Here is a 25,831-nt window from a genome sequence, read left to right as displayed (position 1 = left end):
CCCTGGAAATGTTTATCAAAAAATTACATACCGAAGTCCATTCTATCTTTTTGGTTTCTCTGAAGTAAACCCAACAGTAGGTCAGCCAGATATGCTGATGTTTCCCTAGGAATACTATATACAAAGAGAAAGAGAATCAAATATGCATTAATTTCTATTAATATTACATTCCTACCCAGGAAGCTAACATCCTGGAATAATACTGCATCTTCACAACAAATGCTTGACTGCCTTACGCAGGATACACATTTGGACTCAGGATGGGCAGTGAAAGGATGGTACATGTGCCACAGGTATTACATTACTCCCAAGTCAACACAGCAACATTAAATATCAATTCCTACTGGGTCCAGGCATCACAAAGGAAAGGAAAGTGGGATGGCTAACTCATACAATTGTCAAGAGGGAAATAGTGGCCCCAGAACCAAGGTTGTAAGAACTCAGCTGGTCAGCAATTAAAGCCAGGCATAAGGGGAATTCATACTTGATAAGCCTGGAGTAAACCAACTAAGACTTCTAATTTCAATTTATCAAGATAAACCCATTCCCCTCTCCCCAATATTCTCCTGATTATTCACATTTCTGAGTGGAGTTTTCAACTCCACGACCAGACTTGTGAAGAGACTCCCCCTTCAAATATAGATTTGGGAGAGGCTCCGCCTTTAGAGGTCTTTGGATGAGAACTATACAGTTGGGCCATGTTTTTCAGAAATGACTAGTGATTTAGGACACCTTGAGAGCCCAACCTGAGGCACTTGAAAGAGAGTAGTGCTCCAAACTTTCAGAAAAAGAGGTCCCTCTAATAGGTCTTCAGTGGGGCACCCAAAACTGAGGCACCCAAAAATCACTAGTTACTTCTGAAACTCCACCGTGATCTCTGGAAGACTGTCAGATATACACCAGTAGCTAATAAGTGCCTTATTGTACGTTAGTAGGGAAGACACCTTTTGATTTGGTATTTTGATGCTACAGTGCAGACAACAAAAACAAATGAAAAACAAAATAAAGCCAAGATGAAGAACTTCACAATATGTCACGCTCTGAAACAGTTCCCAAACCAGCACATAGTCCCTGTTTGTCTCCATGATTTATACAGCAAACCTGTTTAAAAAAAAACAAAAACAAAACACACCCAACTGTTGTCTGTCAGCCCTGCAAACTGAAGCTGAGATCTGAGAGTCAAGCTGGGTGCTCTCTCTGGTTTGTTCATCAGTAAAAGACTTCGCAAATGGAACTTAATTAACAATTCTGCTGATAGACTACACCCAGAAGAATCTAACTTGCTCGCCCACAGTTGTGTTGGCTCTGCAGAGCCAACAGGAGTAGTAAAAACGTATTTGTCACTGAAGTCAGTAGATATGATTTGACAGGCACATACAGCAGATGTGTTGGGTGACGTGGTTCCATCTTTATATAGTCACTTTGGGAAATCATAACTGTATTTTAAAAGAGATGTAACCATCCAAATCACTTGATTTCCATAGATATAAAATTACTACACAAAATATACATACCTAGGAATCAGATTCCTGTTTTTTTCATAAAACATTCTCAAGTCTTGAGGACTATTGGCCTGTCAAATAAAAATGTGAATTTGTTTAAAAACCTCACTTCAGCAGAGAGAATAGCCTTCCCACATGTTTATGCACATGCACACAAAAAAGGAGACTTGGACAGTTCAAGTGGATACGTGGAAAGAGGCTTACAGTACCGTAAGGGAGATATGAGCTCAGAACTAACTTTACTGAGCATCCTTAGGCACATGCATCCCAGACTTCACATTCAGATCTCAAAAGGACCGAGTGTGAGCCACCCTTCTCTTCTGACTACGCACAGCCACCTGGTCCTTGAAACAATATCAACAACGTACCATGATGACATTATGCATCCTCATCCTCATGGCTGGCTGCAATACCACAGCTGCTTCTGTCAGATGAAAATGACCAATCAAATGAGAGGCTGGGAAAATAAGTCTTACCTGAAAAGGTGGCTTCCCAACAAGACACTGATAAATCACAGTTCCTATACTCCACAGGTCTGCCTTGGCATCATAGTGTTGCGACATAATAACCTCAGGAGCCTGGAAAACACAGGAAAGTTACAGAAGGGATTATGAAAAACTGGCAGCCACAATGGTACAAATCAAATAGTTAATATTTATCTCACTGCAACAGGATCAGACCACAAATCAAACTGCAGTAATAGAAGGTCCAGTTTACTGCAACAAGGTCAGTATTTTGATAAGATAAAATTTAACATTTTAGTCTGTACCACTGTATGACTTCAGACACCAGACTGTTTACTTTTTAAACTCTGAACACCTGCATTCTTGGAGAAAAAATGTAAATCTTGGTGCTATTAATATAGGAAAAGGAGGCAATCTGCATGCATGGAGATATGCCAAATGATTAATACCTCATTCTTATACAGTGCTTTTTCATCAGCAGATCTCAAGTGCTTTACAAAGAAAGCAGTAAGTATCATCACCGCCACTGTACAGATGGGGAAACAGAGGAACCTAAAGGTGAAATGACTTTTCCAAGGTTACCCCACAGGCTAGTGGCAGAGCTGAAAATAGAATTCAGGTCTCCTGAGTCCCTGTCCAGTACTTTATCAACTAGGCCACACTGGCTCAGAAAGACAAAAGGTAATTAAAGTGAAATTGCTATCTGGAGTTATGAGTATGAAGGGAGAATACATAAATGCCATTTTCACTCCAACTACTGAAATAACTGTTCGTTTGCTCCCAGTCTTCTTCCAATGTTTGCATTCTAGCCATTTTCCCTTCCTCCCACTCTTATTCCACAGAAATTGGGAATCAGGCAATGCCCTACTTCAGAAGACAATGCCAGCAAGTACAAAAGCAACTAGTATGCAAGCTTACGGATTAGTTTCTAGTGCATCAAGTAGTATGCAAGAACCAACACGTCTCATAATCCATAATATCAACACAGATATCAAGGCTTATTTTAATTTACCAGAATATTTCTTCACCGCACTGCTAAAGAAATGCTCAGTTTTCCCCTCATTCCCTCTCATTTTAACAGTCATGACCTCCAGGTCTCAGAACAGCATATGCTGAAGAAATAGTGGAAAGGTGAACTGTATGCTCCCCTTATCATCCTCATTAAATAGCACACACTCACCTGTCTCTAAATGGCAAACCCTATTTCTTTGATAACAGAATATGTATCAAATACAGGATGTAGTTTAAAATACCATCACTCACCATATACATAGGGGACCCACACAAAGTGGCAGCCATCATGTTACTATGCAGGTAACGAGCAAAACCAAAATCAGCTGTTTAAAGAAACACACAGTCATTGAAAAGAAAAATAATGCTTAAACCTATGTACTCTATAATGGATTTAATCTTTCGTTATCTGCTGTAATCACCAGTTAAGAGTGAAAAGTAAGTGCAGTATTATCATAAAATGCCAGCTTAGTGGAGTAGCAGAAGGCTGTGTATAAACTCGAAGAGAAGCAAACAGGAACAATGCACCAGCCTCCTTAACAGCAAGCCAAGAAACAGCAACAGCATCATTTGTACAAATTGCTACTCAGCCAACTCTCCAGCTGCAGAGTACGCTGTTTGGCGTCAGCAGGAAAGGATTAAAGACAGTAGCTAAATATAAATGGTTCATTAAGAGTGATAAATACATGTCTACTTAATTAAAATCACATCAGGTAAAAGTTTGGAAATTTAAATTTCAGATGCCTGAACCTTTCTGCACAAACAAAAAGGTTGGAGAATTGTCAAATATGGCGGCAAGGGGAGGAATTTTGCCTTTTCTATACTGATTAGAAGACAGGAATGAATTTATTGGAATGGGTCATATCCTAAACAGGAATCTCATTTTTCAACAACAGAATGCATCATAAAAGAAACAAATTAAATACAAAATGTCTGTTTCAATGGAAACTCACTGCCCTAATTCATCGAGATAGAACATTTTCAGAAATTCAGTCAGGGTAAGGTCAGTACAGTTCATATCCCATGTCAATTACAATGCCAAACTCTTTCCTACCAAAAATATACCAAAAACTAAATCTAGAATCTTTTTAAAGAGAAGTCTTAAGAGTCCTACCGCCACAAGCACATTCTGAATTATAAACAAACTGCCGATTCAGACACATTCTGAAATGGACTAAAAATTAAGCAAGTTTTTAAAACTACAGGAAACCAAAGATTCATGTTCTCTCAATTAAAATAGTTTAATATTAGAACCATTAGTCAGCATGATTTTATAACTGTTCTTCAGGATACCTGTTTGATCAAATTTAACCAAAAAGTTCATTATAATTCAAATTTCTTAATACTGGGGACCCATCTGATAGCATAGACTTCTATTCTCCAGGTTTGTGTGATCTGCAGCAATTTAAATGAACAAACTCCTAAGGCAGAACCTTTCATTCTACTGCACTATAAAGTCGCAATTGAGTGGATTTCACTGTATTTGAAAAAAGAACAGGAGTACTTGTGGCACCTTAGAGGCTAACAAATTTATTAGAGCATAAGTTTTCGTGGGCTGTAGCTTATGCTCTAATAAATTTGTTAGTCTCTAAGGTGCCACAAGTACTCCTGTTCTTTGTGTCAATACAGACTAACACAGCTGCTACTCTGAAAACTGTATTTGAAGTTTATCTTTTAAGGAGAAGAAGAATTTACCTATTTTGATTCGTATGCCACTGACGCTTGACTTCCTACGACTTGCGTAAGACAACAAGATGTTCTGTGGTTTAAGATCTCTATGAATTATTCCCTTACTATGTAGGATACGCATAGCGGCTGCAATCTGCTGGAGGAAAACTCGGATGGTGTCTTCACTAAGTGTTCCTTTAGCTGAAAATACATATATTTAAACACATGATAAAGTAAACACCACCTGTATTTATCTTGAGCAAAACGGAATAAATGTAACACCACTGAGCTGCACTGAAAGTCTGAAAGAAAACCAAACAAGTCACATTCCTGCATTCAATTAATAACAATGGTATTTTAAAGTTTTTCTATAAATGCATAATCCCCAATTACACATTCAATATGCATTTCTACAGCTTTACTACTAGTGATATTTTTGAGTTATCTGTATTTACAGTAGTCTACTCAGCTTTGTGGCATTTTGATTGTAAAGCTTGTCATCACTGCGGAATGCTGTTCTGAGCCATCTAAAAACTATAGAACTACAGGAGGCAAGCAACAGGAAAACAGTTTACTAAACATTTACTTAGAATTGCACAAGTATAAAAGGTGTGCAAGACCATGCTGCCAATATTAAACCCTAAATCTGTTCTCTCTGTTAATTAAGTTACATTCCATATAAGTAGCTAAAGTATGCTGGAAATAACATTCATATACAACAGCTGTGCTTCAAAGAAAATAAACTAAATTTTTTTTGTATAGCTCTCAGAAAGATGTTAGATGACTTGTGCAGGAACATACCATGCAGTATGAGAAAATATGTAGCTTTTTAAAAAAAACTAAACGTATGGTCCGATCCAACTCTCCTTGAAGTCAACTGGAGTCTTTCCAATGATTTCAATGGAAGCTAGATCAGGCCCTTACTATACATAGATGCAGTAACAGCAGCTGTGAGTAAACAAAAATCCATTCCACACAAAAAGATAAATAAAGAATGTGATAAAGATGATACAAAAATGTTACTTTCCAGGGAAGGATGATTTATTTCTCCCCAAAGAGAAAACTTTTAAAAAGATGATTTTAAAAAATGAACTCATGTCATGATTCTGAAACTTGTGTCATCACCCTAAGCAGAGGCATGCAAGAGGGTGAAATCTCTGCCTAGTAAAACAAAAGTGCTTTTTCACAAAGCCTCATTATCCAAGTAATTCAGCAAATTTCTAGAGGCAATTCCTAGAAAAGGGAGTGGGGAAGAATCAAAACAAGGTCAGCAGCACCACAGACTCAGATTTAGAATATAATCTGACAAAAATTTGCACCATGTTACCGAAGTGTTAGATTAGAACTTTTCTTCTTTCAGCTCTACAAATAATGGAATGTTTTAAATTCAGCTGTTTCAGGATAGGGACAAAGGCATGACTTAGACCAGCTGTGCATGGACAGAATTCTTATAGATCGATCACTTATTTTATTAGCTTTTGGTAGAGTTAGCATTAAAAGAAACATTTACAATGGCTAAAAGACATAACTTTTATACAAATGCAAAACCTGAAGCTGTAAAGACAAATAAGAATTTGGTTTCCAAATTCTTGGAGAGGTGTGTTATAACATAAATATAATAGTTGGAATACTTCTTCCACTAGATTTAAGAACAGCTACCAAACATAAACAGAGCCATACTGGGTCAAGATCAATGGTCCATCTAGCGCAGTATCCTGTTTTCCAACTGTGGCCAATGCCAGGTGCTTCAGAGGGAATGAAAAGAACAGGAAATCATCCAGTGATCCATCCCGTTTTCCACTCCCAGCTCCTAGAAATTAGAGACTAAGGACATCCCTGACCTTCGTGGCTAATAACCATTGACGGACCTATCCTCCATGAACTTAACTAATTCTTTTTTGAACCCTGTTATAGTTTTGGCCATCACAACATCCTCTGGCAACGAGTTCCACAGGTTGACTGTGTGTTGTGTGAAGAAATACTTCCTTTTGTTTGTTTTAAAGCTGCTGCCTATTAATTTCATTGGGAAATTTCACTGGAAAGACTATACAGTAGAAATAGATGGTGGCAGTGTAAGTTTATATCAGAAAGTGGAGCAACTGATGGGAATTCGTTGGGTACATACAGTGATCCATGTTGCTAACCAAAAAACCATAACCTCCTGACCCAACATTAATAGTAAGTTTCACCATCTTAAAGCATTTTCTCCTAATTTAGCCACACAGGAGCTCAAATCTCTGACTTCCTATGTGCTTGGGCATCACAGAAACTTAAGTATCCTGGTACTTAACCAGAAACAGTAAACTGCATTGCCCTCACATACAGGATTGCAACAGGGTTTCCCATAGCATTCAAGACTCCCCAGGACAGAAAGCAAAGAATAAACCAAAAAGGAAAGAAAGTCCCCAAAACATAGCCTCATTAAATCCTTCTCAAGGCATAAGCACCTCCTTACACTTGGAAACTGAGTTAATTAAACTGGGTGCAATCTATCTAGAATTTATTTCAAACAGAAATCACTTAACATATTCAACATTAGCTGCTTTACTGTAATAGTGAAATTTGGAAAGCAGGACATTCAATGACCACATTCAGTGTCGACACTGATGACATTAGAGATATTACACAAATAAAATATCTACATCAGAATCAAAAAAGGAATACTGATGGATTTTACAACTGTAGACTACAGTGTTTAGCATGACAGTATACAAATAGAGAAACACGGTAATCAAATACCTTGCAAGTAATCTGCCAAGTCTCCACCATTGCAATACTGTTGAAAAAAAGGAAAGGCTTGTACTCAAAATGTAGATGTCTGAATGTTCACTCCATTTATTAGATGTTAATGTTCATTTCTTATATGTTTTTTCCTAATAAATCTAGAAAATCTTTTCCATCTGTTTGACTTTATTATTATTTTTGTCAATTATTCATAGTTATTAATTCTGGTGTGTAATGGAAACATTCCATTAAGAATTATGGTATTGTGATCATAAACACTGCATAATTTATAGAACACACAATTATTGCCATCTTGAACAGTGCATATGAAATTAATGATCCAGCTTTCAGATTTACAAATTTCAGCCGGCCAAGGTTATATTGCAGCTATATCTGTTTAGTCAATACATTTTTATAGCACTTTTGTAAATTAAGACTAATTCAAATCCAGTTAAACAGAAACATACACAAACATACCTCCATTACCAAGAAGACAGAGTTGGGCATTTCCTGAAAGAAAAGCACAATAAATCTTATTTAGGGAGATGACAAGTTAGGGCCTTCAAAACAAAAACAAACACACACCTCTTACCCTAACCAAATATAGTATTAGATTATCAATTAAATGAAGTGACCTTGCTCAAAATCATTAAATTTTAGTGTAATAACTGATGTTCCTAAGTCTTCATACAACAGTCATTAAGATTTTACGTTTAAAAGTGTATATTAGTTCTCATGAAGATTGCCAGACAAATCAAAGAATCTCTAGCCATACAAAATACACTGCGAAGAGAGCAACAGTGTGAATGTCATTCACACGTTGTCCCTTTAACCTTCATACCTATTCAGTATCTCAGCCAACGCTATATTAATAAAGGGCCAGTCAGGTATCCCCCCATATTTGGCCACCTCTTCAACTGGACACCAGTCCAATCAATCAGCCATTAGATGATATCTGTTGGTTTTTAACATCCTGGCTCAAATTTGAACTAGTGGCCATTGCAAAAGGCTGTTTAAGATTTTCCAGAGCCAGCCAATCCCCTGTGAGAGAGATTTCAAAGTAAGGTTCCCTGCTCCTTGGCCAAACAAGCATTGGTCCTGCCACTTGAAAAACTGAAGGTCAATCAAAGAAATCACATATCAGTTTGCCAAATACCTGGAATAAACTGGATACCCAAACGTATTATCAGACTTGCAGGGTACTTAATCCAGGCTCCTTGTATACTTCTAGAAATTATCTCCCCAATGAGTCATTGGCTGAGGCATGCTCCAGACACGGATTTAAGCATCTGACGGCAAGGCTGCAATTTGATATGGCAGCCCTAGTGAGATTTTCCAAGCTTCTGACCTCTTCCAACTCATTTGGAACTGGGACTCCCAGTCTGATAATAGGGTAAGAGTTATTCAAAGGCTGATTAGCCTAACCCCCAACTGTAAACTGTGAGTACCCTTCACAAGTCTGCCTGCAACCTTTCCTGCTTTTTAGGGTGGAAATAAGAACGTGGACTTTTTATGCACCAAAGATTCTTTTTTAACCTAAGAGAAAGTCTGCTCATCTGTACCAACACAAATTGTATGTATTGGTAACAATGTGCTGCAGCACTCAGATTTCTATATTGATTCATTTTCAATTTTCTAACATATGCCTATAGTGCCACAGGTGTTCCATGGCATTTATATACAGTCAAAATTCAGTCCTGGTCTCAGAGTTTACATTCTGACTGGGTAGCAGTAGACAGAATGCATGAGGAGTCAGAGGGAGCTAGGCGGAGATAACAAGTGAGAAGGAGAAAAGAACACACAAAATAAAGTTATGGTTCTTCTTAAGTGGGACAATACATTCAATCCCTATACAACAGAACTAAAGTTAATATAAGAATGGGAGTGGTTGGAAAATGTGTTGGAAGAGATGGTTTTTGAGGAGTTTGAAGGAGGAGAGGGAAGTACCATACCTTACAGGATAAGGGACATTCCACATTTGGAAACAGAATTATACATAGTTTGACTGTATGTATACTAGTGACAAAAGAAGTCCGAAGGGGCACTATACAGCAAAACAGCAGCTGTGAAATTAGTCACTTTTTGATGCTTATATTTAAAGTCTTCACACATTTTGAATCTGAGCATGCTGTCAAGAACTTCTGTGAAATGATGAAGTGATTTTTCAGGTGTTCACAGACACCTGGTAAACATTTGATTGTACACTGAACTCTCAGCAAAAAAAAAAAAAGTATTTAAAAAATTGTGCTTTGATGTGCTATGTCAGAGCCTGATCCAAAGCCCAATACAGTCGGTGGGAGCCTTCCTAGTGACTTCAATGAGCACTGGATCAGACCCAGAGCAAGGAAGCTGACTTGCCTAAGTGTGACAATCAAAAAGTACAGTACATAACCTCTTATGGGTTCGGACTTCTAAATTCTACAGACATTACACAAATGAGAGAAAAAAAGATACTCAGCTAACTTATGTTTTTTAATTACAATAATTTATAATTGCTGGTTTGAAACTGCCAATTACTAAACAGCACATTTTAACCATTGAAAGCCAAACCAAATTTGGGGTGGATTGCTTAATGCTGAAAATTTGTATTCCTGTGTTTGAGAACAAAGTACAGTAAAAGTTGTTCCTACTGTAAAGAGCCCAGGCATTTCAGCTGGTATCATGAACTACAAGACTGAAAAATGAAAGCTTACATAAAAGCGCTGAACACATCAAATTACTGTCAAGTAGTATTAGCATTCTAATTCCTGGAATCTGTTTTCTAAAAGGATCCTAATTTCTATTCACTTGCAAGAATAAGTTACATTTAAGATGAACTAGGTATTTTAATGTTTGTTCAATACAGAGGTAGTCCAATTAACCTTTTGGAAGTGTTCATGTTAGCCACCCCCTTTAGCTGTGCATAAAGGCAATCAAGGTGCTCTTTCTCCAACTCAGAACATTGAAAGCATTACAGATTTGTTTGCATCTTGAAGCAAGTTTCTTGGAAAGTTAATCAAGTCTGTTGGAACTAAGGGCTAACTCCCACCAACAAACAACCAACACTGAAGCAGCGGTAGATCAAATTACAGGAAGTTCCTGTTTGTTTTGTTTCTTGGAGCATGTGTCCTCTACAAACCACAATGTTTTTTCCAGGAAGGCAATACACTAAGTCAGATAAACATGTACATTAGGGTTGCCAGGCATCCAGTTTTCGAACAGAACGCCCGGTTGAAAAGGGACCCTTACGGCTCTGGTCACCACCACTGACCAGGCCACTAAACGTCAGGTTGGTGACACAGCGGGGCTAAGGCAGGCTCCCTGCCTGCCCTGGCTCAACACAGCTCCTGGAAGCAGCCGGCATGTCCGGCTCCTAGACACAGGGGTGGCCACAGGGGCTCAGTGTGCTGCCCTAGCCTTGAGCACTGGCTTTGCAGCTTCTATTGGCCAGGAACTGCGGCCAGCGGGGGCTGCGCCTACGGGCGGCATACAGAGCTATCTGGCTGAGCTTCCGCCTAGGAGCTGGAGAAGGGACATGTTGCCACTTCTGGGAGCTGCGCGGCGCAAGGGCAGCCAGGGAGCCTGCCTCAGCCCTGCTGCACCGCTCAGCCAGAGCCCGCACCCCCTCCCGCACCCCAACCCCTTGCCCCAGGTCAGAACCCCCTCCTGCACCCTAACTCTCTCCCAGAGCCTGCATCCCAACCCTCTGTCCCAGCACTGAGCCCTCTCCTGTACCCCATACCTCTCAACCCTGGCCCCACCCCCCCAGCTGGAGCCCACACCCCCACCCCCTGCCCCAGTCCTGAGTCCCCTCCTGCACACCAAACATCTTGGCCCCAGCCCAGAGCCCCCTCCTGCACCCCAACCTCCTCATCCCCAGCCCCACCCCAGAGCCTGCACCCCCAGCTGAAGCCCTCAGCCCCTCCTGCATCCCAACCCAGTGAAAGTGAGTGAGGGTGGGGGAGAGTGAGCGAGGGGGGACGGAGTGAACGCGGGTGCAGCCTTGAAGAAGGAGCAGGGCCTCAGGAAGGGGTGGGGAAAGGGGCAGGGCAAGGGTGCTCAGTTTTGTGCAATTACAAAGTTGGCAACCCTAATGTACATATTTTCTCTTGCTCTAATTAGACGACTAAAAATATTTCATGACAATACAAGCTGTCTTTTTCTTTGATAGTGGTTCTTGCTGTGTGTCTTGTTAATAAAGTCTTCCAACTAAAACCATTCATATTTTCTTCTAGAACTCTCCTGGAGACACCAAACAACATTTAGAATATTCAGAGCACAATGCTTAAATTGCAAACTATCTGCACTAATTAAAGTACTTGTGCATTCCAGTTGATTTCCATCATTCTGACGGATGAAGAATGGGCAAGTACTTAAAGAAAGAGTACTGAGAGCCAGGAGACTTAAGTTCTATTCCTGGCTCTCTCAGACTTGCTGTGCAACCTTCAACAAATCTTTTTTCCCCACCCATAAAAGGGGATCAATGTCACCTCACAGAGGCATGATGAGAACTAATTCATTGTTCGTAAAGTTCTTTGTGTTCTTTGGGTGGAAGACACTAAACAAGTGAAAGTTATAACAAGCTGTGGCACTGGCGGTAATTCCTCTCTTGTGCTTTAACAAGAGTGTAATGTACCATAAGATCTCAACTATAGGTTTCAGTCAGCAGGTTGAGAGTTTAGGCAGCTGAGGAGCCTGCCATCAGATCATACTGCACTACAACTCTTGAAATTCTGTTTCAGTTATCTTACCCTGTTACATAGCAAGTTTTCTCAAGTTCCAATATCTACTCTCCACTGGCAAACAGAATGTTCATATTTTTGCTCTATGCACCAACCAATCAGAACTGAAGATTTCACATAATTAGCAACTCAAATTATGCAGTTTTCTTTGTACAAAAATGGCAACTCATGACAGAATCCAACAATCAGCTAATGCTAGTTATTTATTCACCACAGAACTAAAGAGCAAATTTTCCAGAATTCCCTGTCAAGCAATATCCTTTCAACTGAAATTGCTCCCTTCAGAAACAGGAAGCCCTTTAGTTGTCCTATGACAGTGACTGTTCCTTCTCCAAATAAGCAGGAGGAATCTAAAGAGCGGTTAGTTTAATATCACTTAAAAATCAAAGTAAACACTGCAATGCCACAGTTATTTGGACACTACCCTCAGACAGTTGAGGAAGTGGTTGGTGCCAGAGAGCCCTGGATCAGAAGTACACATTTTTTGTACATAGGAACTTGAGAAAAGTCGGCTGTTTTGTGCAGTTTGCATGATCACTCTTTTCTTCTGCCAGTTGCCCACTCTGAAGGCAGCCCATGTGTCCCTTGGAACCATAGGCGCCGACTTCTGTTAGCACCAGTGGGTACTCGACCCCCCTCCCTGCCCCCCCGTCCCTCCATTCCAACTCCGTCCCCAAAGTCCCTACCCCATCTCCACCCCCTCCCTGCCCTTATTCCAACCCCTTCCCCACCTCCTCCCCTGAGCGCACCACGTTCCCGCTCCTCCCCCTTCCTTCCCAGAGCTTGTTACACCGCGAAACAGCTGTTTTGCGGCAGCAAGCACTGGGAGGTAGGCGGAGAAGAGGGGACACGGCGCGCTCAGGGGGGGAAGGCAGAGGCGAGGTGGGGCGGGGAAGGGAGCTTGGCTGTCGGTGGGTGCAAAGCACCCACTAATTTTTCCCCATGGGTGCTCTAGCCCTGGAGCACCCACAGAGTTGGCACCTATGCTTGTGGCTACTAATACAGTATGGCCAAGGATTTCATTTACTTGTTTCTGGGAAACAGTGACAAGTGGCAATGGATCAAGATTACAAGATCTGTAATATTTCCAATCCCCTCCCCTCCAACAACCCCAGTTAACCTTAACTCAAGCCCCTCACTCCATAGAACCCTATCCAAACGTTTAAACACCTAACTGAATTTCCCAATTTTGTTTAAGTTCATCCCTAAATATCAGTTCCCAAAATGTTTAAATTTTTAAACCTGTATATCTGAAACTGAAGTCTTAAATGAAGCTTCAACCTGTCTGTGCTCTAGAGTTCAGACAATTTATTTGGAGAGAATCTATATTATTTAAATTAGTGGTCACATTCCCCCACTTGCTCGCCTGCTGGCTTTGTTTACCTTACTTGTAAACATGCTTTCACGGTCTTTGGTCTCACCTTGCTTAATTTATTTTGGAGATTGTCAAGCCTGCAAAACAACCTTCTTTTGCCTACGACAGACTGGGCTTAGGCACTATCTGCCAAACACATTTTGGGAACATACTTCCAGCACACATCTGTAGTTCTTTAAACATCCTCCATCCAGACATCACACAACAATATTAATGACTAGTGTGTTACCAATTTGCACATGACACCTTACACAACACCTTTTAGATACAGATTATGACAACAGAAAGTTGGGGCAATGACTGTGTCAGACCTGATGAAAGTTATGGTAGGAGGTTCCCTCTGCTAGTTAGTGCTGAGGGGTCCCTAGGTCACAGTACTATTTTTACATTTTAACGTTGTGGGGCAATACTGTTTATTAATATAGCACAATCAAGAGTTATCTTTAACTCTTCCCCAGTGTATTTAAACTCTAACCATTTCAGCATAATCTAATACTTGGATCTTGCCCTACACACTGCGGTTTGTTTTACACCACACTAAGGCTCTAATCCTTCATATGCACCAACTTTTGCTCACCTTGGTGACATGAGTTATTTTCCAAGTTTTTTCATAACTAGTATCCTGACTGCAGATACAAGTTTGGATTAGGTGCTAGAGCACAACAGTAAGATTTAAAATGGGAAAAATACACCAAGATTTTCCATTTAAAGGTACACCTGTGTTGTTTCCTACAGTTGTTTAAACAGTTAAACTAGGTTAAACTAGAGCATTCTCCATAAACCAAGGCAGTTAGGTAGCTTTTCCTTAACCACTATTCCTAGAAAAGGGTGTTTGATGTGTTTTGGCAGCCAAATAAGATAGCTAGTAAGAATCATTACTTCAGATTAACTTTATTAATCCTAGGTTGGTAGCCTTAATCTAGGACAGATTAATCCTTTTCACCAATCAGATGAGTAGATTAAATATTTCACAAGGAGTTTTCTCCCATCTGGTCAAAAGTCATATCTAGTTCATGTCCTCTAAGTAAAACTTTGCACACTGCTGGCTTTAGGTTGACCAACCACACAGAGTACTAAAGTTTACCTCGAACCCAAACATCTTTCAATGTCCCACCAATACAAGCTCCCTAATACAGAACAGCTGAATTAGCTCACATCACCATTTAAATTCACAATAAATTTCTCTAGTATACATCTTGTATCAACCATATTTTTGGACAGCATGAAGAATATAAACTCCATGTTGCAATACATTCAGAAACCTTTTGAATTATTTTGCTGAGGAGCAGAACTATGCACATCCTCCATCATTCCTTCAATTTGTGGTCTTTGGTTTGACCTGCTAAACAGAGCATAAGATAAAGTATTCAAAATATTGTGACCCAATGTGTTACAGACCTAACATTCAAGGATAAAACTGACCTAATAAAGCTGTTTTTGAAAACTTCATTTTTAAAATTTATAAATTTATAAACAGATCACAAAATCATTACAGTTCCAGCCTATGCTTCTACTTGCTTTAGATGAATAACATGCAAAACAAAATTTATATTCTGCTAGTCACGTGAACATCCATTCAAACATTTTTTTCTTTGCATGCCTTGCTTTACTGTCTCCAGTCCCTCTTTTTGCCTGTGATGCTTCTGAATCAATTGATTCAGGGTTTCTGCAGCAAGGACAAGTAGAAGATAGAAAATGCTAACAAAACATTCCAGGTCTTCTGAAAGCTAAACACATACATTTAGGAAGGGAATATTAGGCACTAAGTCCATCAAAACACACTGCCTTTTAACCCCTGATATTCAGGAGGTGTCTCAGGACGAGGATGTGGATGAAGTCCCAGCCCAAAGCAAGGGTTTGGTACAGAACAAAATATTTCCATGTAGAACGCATTCATTTTTTAAAAAGCAAAGCGCAAGTCAAATATCCAAGATTAATAATTGTGGCCATCAATAATCTATAGCTCTAGTTATATATCCTAGATTTTTTTTGGTTTATGAAACTGTTCTTTGTAATGAATTAACATCGGCAGAGAATAATCTTAATGGGCTGCCAATTATTTTAACACCCTGGAAGAACAATCTCAATAAGGACCCTGTGAACACTCCCTGCCTCCTGGAAATGGCAGCAAATCAAATGGATACTCTCTTGCTCTATGTCTATTAGTTCCATTTAAACACACATTTATGATCTGAGTCCCGAGTGTATGTATGTCAGCATGACAGCTCGTATACCCATCATCTTCTGATTAACGAATCTGAAAATTAACTTGCCGTATATTAGTTATAATTTCTTGGCCAAGCTTGCTTCTCACCTCTCTGGGACACTGAGATATTTGGCAAAAGCACTGAAGATTTAGTTAATAGGAGTTTGCTCTATATAATTTTTAGCGGTTTCTCACTGTACTGCAGTCATGGGTTAAGTTTTTTCCTGTGTGTACATCACAGCAATAATCCTTCACATAGGACTGAACATTTGTTTAGTCCTGCCTAAATGTTAAGTCTCAGACGAAATGTCAATTGACATCTGACAGTAGGATCAAATAGCATACATGCTGCCAATTATTCATATAAAAGAGCTATCAGCCATGGCAAATGTACTACAATAGCAAGGCCAGTCACTTTCTGGTACATGAAATGGTGTACTTAACTAACAGTTATGGTAGGAATTAAACTGAATAGTCACTCTCAGAATGGCCTACTACATAATACAAAATAATGTTACTGTCGCATCAAACATCTGCCTTTCACAAATTATTCTGTGCACATACACACTTGTAAGTTCTTGAAACAGGGCCATGACACACAAACTGCAATAACTAGTTTCAGAGTAGCAGCCGTGTTAGTCTGTATTCGCGAAAAGAAAAGGAGTACTTGTGGCACCTTAGAGACTAACAAATTTACTTGAGCATAAGCTTTCGTGAGCTACAGCTCACTTCATCGGATGCATCTTTTTGTAATATTATTTTGTAATAACTAGGCACAGCAGGGTAAGTTAAGGACAACATATTAGCTTTGCTTCAACAGGATCAAATAAACTTTTAAAAGGTTGCCCCTATCCCTCAATTCCTTGTCATAACCCACTAATTTTAGACACTAATTCTACCTCATTCTTCAAGGAGCAGCATTATGGCAGCCGACCTTCCAGCTACTACTAAGTGCTATGTGATTTAGAAATTCAGATTCTTGAGTGAATTTTTTTTCGATCATGTTTTTTTTTTTTAAATACATTATTTTTAGACTTCTGCAGCCTTCATTTTAGAGGCTGATTGTATTTTCCACCAAAGAGATGCATTTCCAATAGGGAAGTCAAAGAAGAATAATATTTGAGGCCTGTCGGCCACGAGTGTCTTACTAAATAAGTAAGAAATTAACTATTTAAATAATGCCTAAAAGCAGGAGAGATGTCTCCCAGTATAGACGAGAAAATATCTTTACCCTAAGAAGTTTACCAACTAGTATTGGACACAACACAGCATACCACAGAACGAGAGAGTAAAGAGACGTAGGTGAGGAATGACTATTCAGTTGCTCAGTGAGGTTAGTGCATAACATGCTGGAGCAAAAATAATTCATTTGTTGAGAAATTAATACAAAGCATAAAAATTTTTTGTGGCACAAGAGAATAAGTGGACTTTGGGAGTGATTTTAAAAAAGAGGAGAGGACTGGTTTTGTGGCTCAGCTCAGAAATGGTTTTCAATGTTTAAGGGGATGTACGGAATGGCTGTGCTGGGACAACAGAGCAGGAACAGACATTTCTGAGTTTAGAGACCTTAGACAAGAACCTGAGAAAAATATGGCACTGGAGCATCCTAACTTAGATGTTGGTGCTCCGAGAAGAATCCTGTGCTGAAGTGCCAAATCAAAGAAACAAGGGCAGACACATTGAAGTAGGTGCTGGAGCAAGCACCAAAGCCCCAGAACAAGCAAAGAACAAGAACATGCCAGAGTGTCTGAAGCAGCCACCTCAAAAAATGTAGGCAGCCACGCCAGACTGATGGAATGTTTGGGTAAATCTAACAAGGATACACAACTAATGATGGTAAAACAGAATGATACAGAAATGCAGTCTCCAACAGGGACTTCCTTCCCTAACCACGGTCTAGAAGGAACTGATATAAATACTAACATCTGAACACTTCAATTTAAGTAGGGGGTGATGTACGATGGCCAATAGGTTGTCTGGCTTGTGCTCTATCTTGCTACCACTGCCCTCAAGGACAACAGGAAGGGCTAAGGGTATTCTGCCCAGCGGTAAGCTAAGCCCCAGAAAAGAGAACCCTGCACAGGTAGTATCTTTAAAGAAAATTTATTTCTCTAACAGACCAGAAATCAGTGATCTCTGATCTACTATTCAAGCAGCAAACTCCAGTCTCCATATGGTGGAGACATTCATCCACCCCATTATATCATTACTTCCAAGATGTCTGTCCTACTTTTATTCAGATGTCTGATATTTTAAATAACTTTCTGAATGATAAATTATTTGCTAAAACAGGAGAAGCCTGGCTCTACATAAAGGATCATCTCCATTCAATACACGCAGTTGGGATCATCAACTTTAAAAAAAAGCACAAATTCACAGCCTGAATATAGCTCATTCTAAACAGCTATTTTCCATCATATTGTTGTGTACAAATAATTAATATTTTCACTTAAGTAGTATCTTTTATCCAAGGATCTCAATGCACTTTACAAAAGATGGGTTGAAGTGTTGGGAGGGAGTTGTTTGTTTTGTTTTTTTAATTAACCTGTCAAGATCTGAGTCAAGGTTTCTCTGTTCCTCCTATAAAAGTGAATGACATCCCAGAAACCTAAAACAGGGAAAGGAGATGGGTTCCAGATGCTGCTTAGGGGTTTGGAAGTAATCCACACCTCAGTAAGACAAAGAATGCTGAACTCAAGTTCTAGAAGGCAAATACAGGAAGTTATTTTTAAATATTTTATTTTAAGACAAGTCTTCACATGTTAAAGACTACCCATCTATTTCATTAGTGATTTAGAATGTTACAGAGCTCTGTGTTTATTTTTAAAGTTTTAAGTTCGCCATTAAAATAACCTTTCAGAGTCCCGGGACCTCAAACTCATTGTTCCAACTAACTACTCATCCTTTACGCACAGATAAAGCAAAATAGTTTTTAAAAATGTCTCCAGTAATAAAAATAAGCACCACCAGCTTAAACCACTTCTTTGGGCATTTAACCTTCCCTACTGGTCCTTAATGGACTGATACGGGGACAGGTATCTGCAGCCTTATCGGTTTTAAATATATTATAGCATTCCAATACGATTCTGAGGAACTACTGTCCGCGTTACCGATTTGCTCTAGATACCAGCTCTACTAAAAACTATCCTGCATACTTTCTAATACTATAGCTTGCTACAGTTATCTTGGCTCCCACGATAGCATAAATAGCAAGTATGTCTCTGCTTATATGAAATGCTTAACTACAGTTCAAACCTGCCAACACTGCATGTAGTCACCTTATGGAAATCAATGGCAATTATTGTGCTGGCATCAGTACAACACAATATTAATGCCAAGCAATGCATGCACATTAATGGCTCACCAATTCATTTGGGAACATTTCTAGATGAATGGGCACTTTTAGTATTATAATGGAGTGAAGGCTACACATGCTAAGTGGTATATCAAACCTCTGAATTCAGAGAGAGTTGAAGCCAGAGCAATGTATGATGCTTCCAAATGCCCATGTGCTAATAGCAGGATTGTTCACAATCAAGGTCCCTTTAGATTTCATTAAAAGCTTTAGCAGGGTATGCTTCTCATTACTGATTGTGGGACAGCCAATAGGCAATGCAATACCAACAAAAGTGTATCTGGACAGAGATAAGGGGAGAGGGAATCTGTGACAAACTACCTTACAAAGAAATGCATCAAACATGAGAATTATTTCAAAATAAAGCAAAAGTTCAGTGATTCATTTTAAAGGATTTACTATCCCTTTAATTCACAGACTTGATATATTCCAGAGTAGAATATAAACAAATATATAGCTATAACGGCATTGTGTAAATAGATCGCTTACCACTAAGTGGTACTGAAAATATTTGTTCTGTATTAAAATACATTTATATTTTTCACCACATGGTTTTTAGCTACTTATAACCCACCAGCTTTTCACTCTGAAGACCTAGTAAAACAAAGTCAGTTCTTTGATTATTTAGTAAACTGGTCTGTCAAACAGCTCTGTTTAAAACATGCGCATTTTCTGCTTCAAACTGCCTAAGGTTAACAAAAGCTACAGACCTAGATCTATAAAAACAGACTCCCAGTCACACTGGGAACTCCCTGCTGTGATACAGTCTTCACTGGCTCCAACATTCAGACCCAAAGACACTAGTTTCTGTGATTTGATAACTGCTTGATTTCCAAAATTCTAATCAACTGTATTATATTCCCAAAATGTTTGATGTTATGGGAAAGAAAAAGTGCAATACATGCTAGAACATGAAACACTAAAGCAAATGAGTAGGTACAATGGCTGCCAGATGTGTGAATGCCTAGTATAGTGCTTTTCTTTCTGGGATATAAATTAATGTAATCTCATAAATTAATGATGTATAATATTTCACAATCATAGCACTATAGAGAAATTGAAACTCTATTTGTTTGATTTACATATTCTTTAGCAAATATTTCATCAATAAAAGCAACCTCAGCATGCAAAGTTTTATCTTTTACTATGCATGTGTCTGAAATATATCCAAGGTCTGACATGCAGTTTTCCCTTCTCCTACTTATAGCTGTGCCTTTTAATTACGCACAAGGCTGAATGACAAGCAGAACCATCCCCATGTCAAACGGAGACTATAGGCCTGATCATATGAGAAGTCTCATGACTAACATTTACTATATTGGCATCTTTCCAACCCTGACAGACCAGAAAAGTATGAGACTTTCCTTTCCAAATAAACTTTATGTAAAGAAATGGCTTCCACACACAAATGTAGGTTACTATTCTCCCTTCACAGCACACTAGTGGGAGTTTTGTGCATGAATCAGAAGGAGAATTAGACTCCTTGGAGTTTATAATGGAAAGATACACAACGATTAGATCATCAAAACATGGAACCAAGACAACATATCTTAAAGGTGAACTGCAAAGCTTTTTTTTTTTTTTTAAAGTAAAGGTTGGTGAGTTTAAACTAATATATTAACAGAACATGTGTACATTTAGAAGTTTTAAGTTATAGGTTTTATGCAACGGGTTTTAAAGTCAGCTGCCCCCTTACTTCCCAATATCCAATGCTCAAGATTCAGAATTTCCCTTGCAATGGTTGAGGACATCATTCAAGTCCAGATGCTGAGAGCCTGCTATTCCTACTCAACAACCCTCAGCATCAGGCCCTAAACTCCTCAATAAGCAGGGCAGAGAATGCAGAAAAGTGATCAGTACTCTGTCTAAGGTGGTCTTGATGTTATCAAATACTGTAAGAGAAATCCACAATGCTGAATATAAGAAACACAGTGGAAAAAGTACTGTAGGTCCCACACATCCCAGTGTGTAGTTTGGAAGGGGATGGGGAGAGAAGGGATGTCCGCACACCACCAAAAATTTAGAGTTTATTTTTGGCATGGTTATTCACAACCATGAGATATGAGGAAAGGTCAATTTTATGCAGGTTTAATTATATTTTAACTGTGCACTGTCCTAAGGATTCTTTACAGTAATTTTATTCACAAATATGCCTCTGTATTTAAGATTAGAATCAAGCCCAGGAGATAAATGTATAGTTCCTATTCAAGTAGAAAAAATAACTGCATAACCTACATAATTACATACATAGATGTATTCAGCACTTGCAAGTCTTAGAATACAGCATCTCTCTCTAAGGAGAATTCATTTAGGCATGCACTCCCCATAATATGCTAGACTAAACCATTTCAACCTTTACAGGCAGATTCCTAGACATACAAGAAAGGGGGAAAATAGGATCGAAGTGGTTTGCTACATTGTTTTCCCATTCCAAGAGGGCCAGTCACACACCTGTGTTATACACGTCATTGTATATCTATGTTCCACTAGCTACATCAGCAACATTTAAATGTCACATCACTATGCCTTCAATTGCTTTCAGTTTTGCCCCACTGACACAGGATTAAACAGCGTATTTCCACACTACAGGGATCTCAAAGCCACTTCTACAGTTAGGATTCTAAATTATGTTAACTCCTTCATGTTGCCTGCCTTAACAAATGAAAATCATTCTTTCTAATCAACAACTGTTAGAAAAATGTCCTAATTGATGAACACACCCATTCTCTGCCAGCTGCCACTTCCCAGTTAGCAGCATTTTCCTTCCTTCTAATAAGGAAAGGAGAATAGCTGCTACCACTAATGTAACTTCACCCAGTTACCTATAAGTGCCAGCTGATGCTCTCCCTCTGGGCCAGACTACACAAACGGCCTCTGCAGAGATTCACAAGCTTCCACTTGCTCTTGGAACCCTGCAGCCTACAGTACATTGTGCTCCTTTCACAAGCTTTGTATTTGCTTTGTACAAGTTTTGTATTTAATAGCAAACACCCTTTAAAAAGTGATTAAATCTTTCACCAGAATGATCTGAGCATTCAAAAAAAAGCACAGAAATCAGTTTCAACATTCCCACACGGTATATTTTAATACAGATTTTACAGCAGAAAAGGAGATTGTTTACCTGGACATCATAGAGTGCCACAATATTCTCATGCTGAAGTTCCTATAAAACAAAATAATTACATCATGAAAATATAGTCTGGCATAATGAACAGCTAAAGAATGACTTACTCTACTAGGAAGAATTCATGGGATATGTACATTTCTTTGAGTGTTTGTTTCCAGAATTTATTTTCCATATTTTGTTTTAAGTATTCCATTATAAAATACCTGAATTTATACCAAAACCTGACTGAATTTACTTTGTACTCTTGCACAACATCTTGCTTAGGGGAAAATAAATTGATTAGACTATTATTTTCACCTCAACAATTCATCCTTTTTAAAGTGATTGGAAGACAAGTTAAATGATACTAAACAAAACTTCCAGGACACTCAAGTGGTTAAACTTCATTTCTAGCTTGTTTTAAAGAGGATGCCACAGGAACTAAATAAACAGAGCCACAATAATGTACCTAACACTGGAATTTCCAGATAGTAATGTGCCATGCCATGTTTGAAAATATCAGAATAAAGCAAATTCTGATGATAACTATCCAATAGCAGGAGAGATGACAGGTAGGGAAGCTTGCAGAGTTGAGGTACAGGATCACTAAGGGCACTTTCTAAAGAGCACAGCCTTATGCAGGGTTTTCACATAATTCAGTACTGTCAAAATAAATTAGGTTTCTGTTAAGTTTCCTCCACCGAACATATACTGTGAATTTTGAGTTAACATTTTACTTAGGAGTGGGCAGGTTGTCCTGAGAATCAAATCCCAGCACAAACACTCTAATTTTCAAGTAACCACCCTGCCTTTGAGCAAAGAAGGTGATGAATTCAAGTAATCTTTACAAAGAAAAAACCTGATAACATGTTCTCTCCTCCTCTCTCACATTATTTGCAGTAAATGTAGTGCTAATGAAATGTGCCAGATTAACAGCCCTGCTTATAAAATCCTCTATCCATACAGCCAGTACAGAACAGAAGCTTCCCCACCCCACCAGCCCACTATGTACCTTACACCAGTTCTGGGACCTTTTCTGGAGATAAAAGGAAAATTCAGTCTCTTTTCTTGGCCCATTCATTTATTGACCACTGCTGCAACTAACAAGGCTATGAAAACTAGGACTATGGTGATTGTTATATGGCCACCCATCTCATAAGAACTGGACCGAAATTCCCATTTCCTTTCAAACAAAGCACAGTGAGAAGGCTTTAAAAATCACTGCAAATTAACATACCTTTAAGATTTTTATTTCTTTCCCAAGCAGGATTTGTGACTTTGACAAATTCTTTTTGTTAATGCTTTTTATGGCTACTTCCCAATCCGTTTTCTGCAAAGGAAAAGAGTCTTTTTAAAAACAAAAAGATGTTTACTTTCCCCATTAGCGACTGGCCAAAGTTAGCCCAATGAAACAATAAATGGATCCCTAATCTGTCCCTTTTGTGATTATTTTTGTGATTTTCAAATAAGGCCACCAAAACCTCTAGTGTTCTTTTCATTCGGTGACACTTTACACATCTATGAAAACCATTATAAACTACAATGGTGAACTGTTTTGAGAAAGACAAAATTCCAGTTTAAAAAAAAAATCACATTAACACCTTAGATTGTTAAAATGGAAAGGATTGTATAAATCCAGTTTGCTTTTCACTATTGTTGCTGTTTGTTTCTTTCTTTTCCTCTTATCTTCCACAGCTAACATCAACAGTGTCAGTTTCACAGTTATTTATATACTTTCACCTTCAGGCTCTTAATGCTGCAATATCTGCATTGCACACAACCTGGGGGAATATTTGTTTAAAAACAAGTTATATGCATATTTATTTATGATGTTGTGGAGTAATTTCTACTGACCTTAGATTTTGTAAGAACTTGTTTTTAGAAAAAAATCTAAATAATTGGGCCACTGCGAGTTGAGAGTGCCCCTCTAACATCCATGAAGAATAAAACTGAAGTGTTCCTTGACACTACATAGATTTCTTTGGAAATCAGAATTGTGCCAGGTTCCCTCTCCGCCCCCTCCCCAACACACACAGGCTAAAATCTCAGGATAAAAAGTGTGAAGGTGTAGTGCACCTAATGCTATCTGGGCTAATGGGGAAGCAATGCTGGGAAAGGAGACACCTTTCAGTTTAAGAAATCTTCAGCCAATCCAACTGGAGCCAATTTTCCATTAGGTCTCCAGTTATCAAGTGAGATAAACACTGGTGACTGCTGCAAAACAAAGAAACCAGTCTCCTGTACAGATGATCCCCCTCCCCTCCCCAAAAGCAGCACCTGCATTTGGGAGCCACCAAACCCCGCAGGAAAAAGAAAGGGCAAACTACCTGGCTTTTAACCTTTATCAAAGCTGGCCAACTGTTTCTACAGCTTTTTGTGAGAGGAGAACTGAAATGGTGCAGGAGTCCAGATTCCCAGGCTGCCAGAGAAGCCCATCTCCCAGGCAGCAGTCAGTAGATGGAGCTCTGCTCTTTGGCAGGTAGGAGCCCTGACCAAGGAAGGACTCGGTGCACTGAGCTTATAAAAGCAGTGGAGTCACACACATTAAATAAAGGCAGACAAGCCTCCCCCTCCCCGTCACACCGATCTGCGCGTCTCCCCGCCACAGCCAGTCCACCTGCCTGACGAGCAAGACACGCCGGGGTTCAAACCTTCCTGTCTGGCAGGATCCCATCACAACAAAGCCCCCGGAGCAGCGGAGAGGGGAGCCCCAGGCAGCCCCTGCTGCGCTCGCCGCCTGGGGCTCTGGGGAGCCGGGAGTGGCCCGACCCGGCCCGCCGGGTGCACGGCCCAGTCCCGGGGGCTCTCGGGGGGGCGGTTGTGTGACCAGCCCGGGAGCGGCGGGGGGCCAGGTTACCTTGCGGTGGCGGCCTTTGAAGACCACGGCGAAGGCTCCGTGCCCGATCAGGTCCTTCTTGCTGTACTCAAAGTCCCCCACCGCCTCCATCCTCGTCCCGCGGGGGCATGGAGGGCCGGGCGGGCGGGCAGGGGAGCGCTGGGCTCACGGCAGCCCCCGGCGGGGCGCCAGGCGGTCTCCCCCCGGGCCGCCCCCGGGGGCGGGGGCAGCTGCTGTCATGCCGCTAGGGGCGGCGCGGACCCCCCCGGGCCTGGCGAGCGGGGGGCGGCGGGCGGGCGTCTCCAAGGCGACGGGCGCTTTCTGTCATGGGGAGGGGGAGGGGGGCTGAGCTCCAGGCGGGGGGGTTCGGCCCCCTCAGGGGGAGAGGACCGGGGACGTCACTGTTCCCTGCGGCGGCCGCTCCTCATGCCCCCGGAGACCCTGGCCCCCCGGCCCCGAGCCCGGCAGCATCCGGCGGGCTGCAGGGGAAAGGGTGGCCCGGCCCCTCGGGCTGTCGCCGCCGCTCCCCGGCGCTGGGGAAAGGGCGGGGGTTATCTCAGGCCGCCACTGCCTCCCCTACAGGCCCTGCGAGCGCCGCCAGCCCCAGCTCCGACTGCCGGGGCCGCCGCGCCGCCTCACGGCATTTATAGGCCGCGTCGCGCCAATCCCAGCGCTCGGCTCCCTCCGCCACCGGCCAAGGAGTCCGCTCGGCACGTGCCGGCTCCCCTTGCCCCGCTGAGCCAGCGCGCCTCCCCCCCCCCGCACCTCCCCTCGGGGTTACCCGACCAGCCCCTCCTTTCTCCACCAGTCCCTCCCCTCCCAGCGGGGTTACCTGACCCCCCCATTATCCCAGCACCCCCACC

The 25,831-nt window shown here is 40.6% G+C and overlaps 1 protein-coding gene across 5 annotated transcripts in view; it reads right to left on the bottom strand.

Moving 5' to 3' along the window:
* Nucleotides 1-25,606, bottom strand: part of ULK2 (unc-51 like autophagy activating kinase 2) — a 59,414-nt gene extending 33,808 nt beyond the window's left edge. For 2 of the 5 annotated variants that reach the window (XM_073315962.1, XM_073315964.1), the window contains exons 1-10: nucleotides 24,990-25,605; nucleotides 23,370-23,462; nucleotides 22,148-22,189; nucleotides 7,847-7,879; nucleotides 7,385-7,421; nucleotides 4,673-4,846; nucleotides 3,230-3,303; nucleotides 1,979-2,080; nucleotides 1,515-1,573; nucleotides 32-114 (exon numbers count right to left, since the gene is read on the bottom strand). In XM_073315962.1, the coding sequence (XP_073172063.1) occupies nucleotides 32-114; nucleotides 1,515-1,573; nucleotides 1,979-2,080; nucleotides 3,230-3,303; nucleotides 4,673-4,846; nucleotides 7,385-7,421; nucleotides 7,847-7,879; nucleotides 22,148-22,189; nucleotides 23,370-23,462; nucleotides 24,990-25,079 (787 nt within the window). In that variant the 5' untranslated portion in view covers nucleotides 25,080-25,605. Of the gene's footprint in view, nucleotides 1-31; nucleotides 115-1,514; nucleotides 1,574-1,978; nucleotides 2,081-3,229; nucleotides 3,304-4,672; nucleotides 4,847-7,384; nucleotides 7,422-7,846; nucleotides 7,880-22,147; nucleotides 22,190-23,369; nucleotides 23,463-24,989 lie in introns of all 5 variants that reach the window. The other 3 variants (XM_073315967.1, XM_073315965.1, XM_073315963.1) reach the window with 3 other exon arrangements.
* Between the last annotated feature and the right edge of the window lie 225 nt (nucleotides 25,607-25,831).

This window comes from Lepidochelys kempii, chromosome 17, assembly GCF_965140265.1.
Source record: "Lepidochelys kempii isolate rLepKem1 chromosome 17, rLepKem1.hap2, whole genome shotgun sequence".
NCBI lineage: Eukaryota > Metazoa > Chordata > Testudines > Cheloniidae > Lepidochelys > Lepidochelys kempii.
This window is presented reverse-complemented; position numbering and strand designations above follow the sequence as displayed.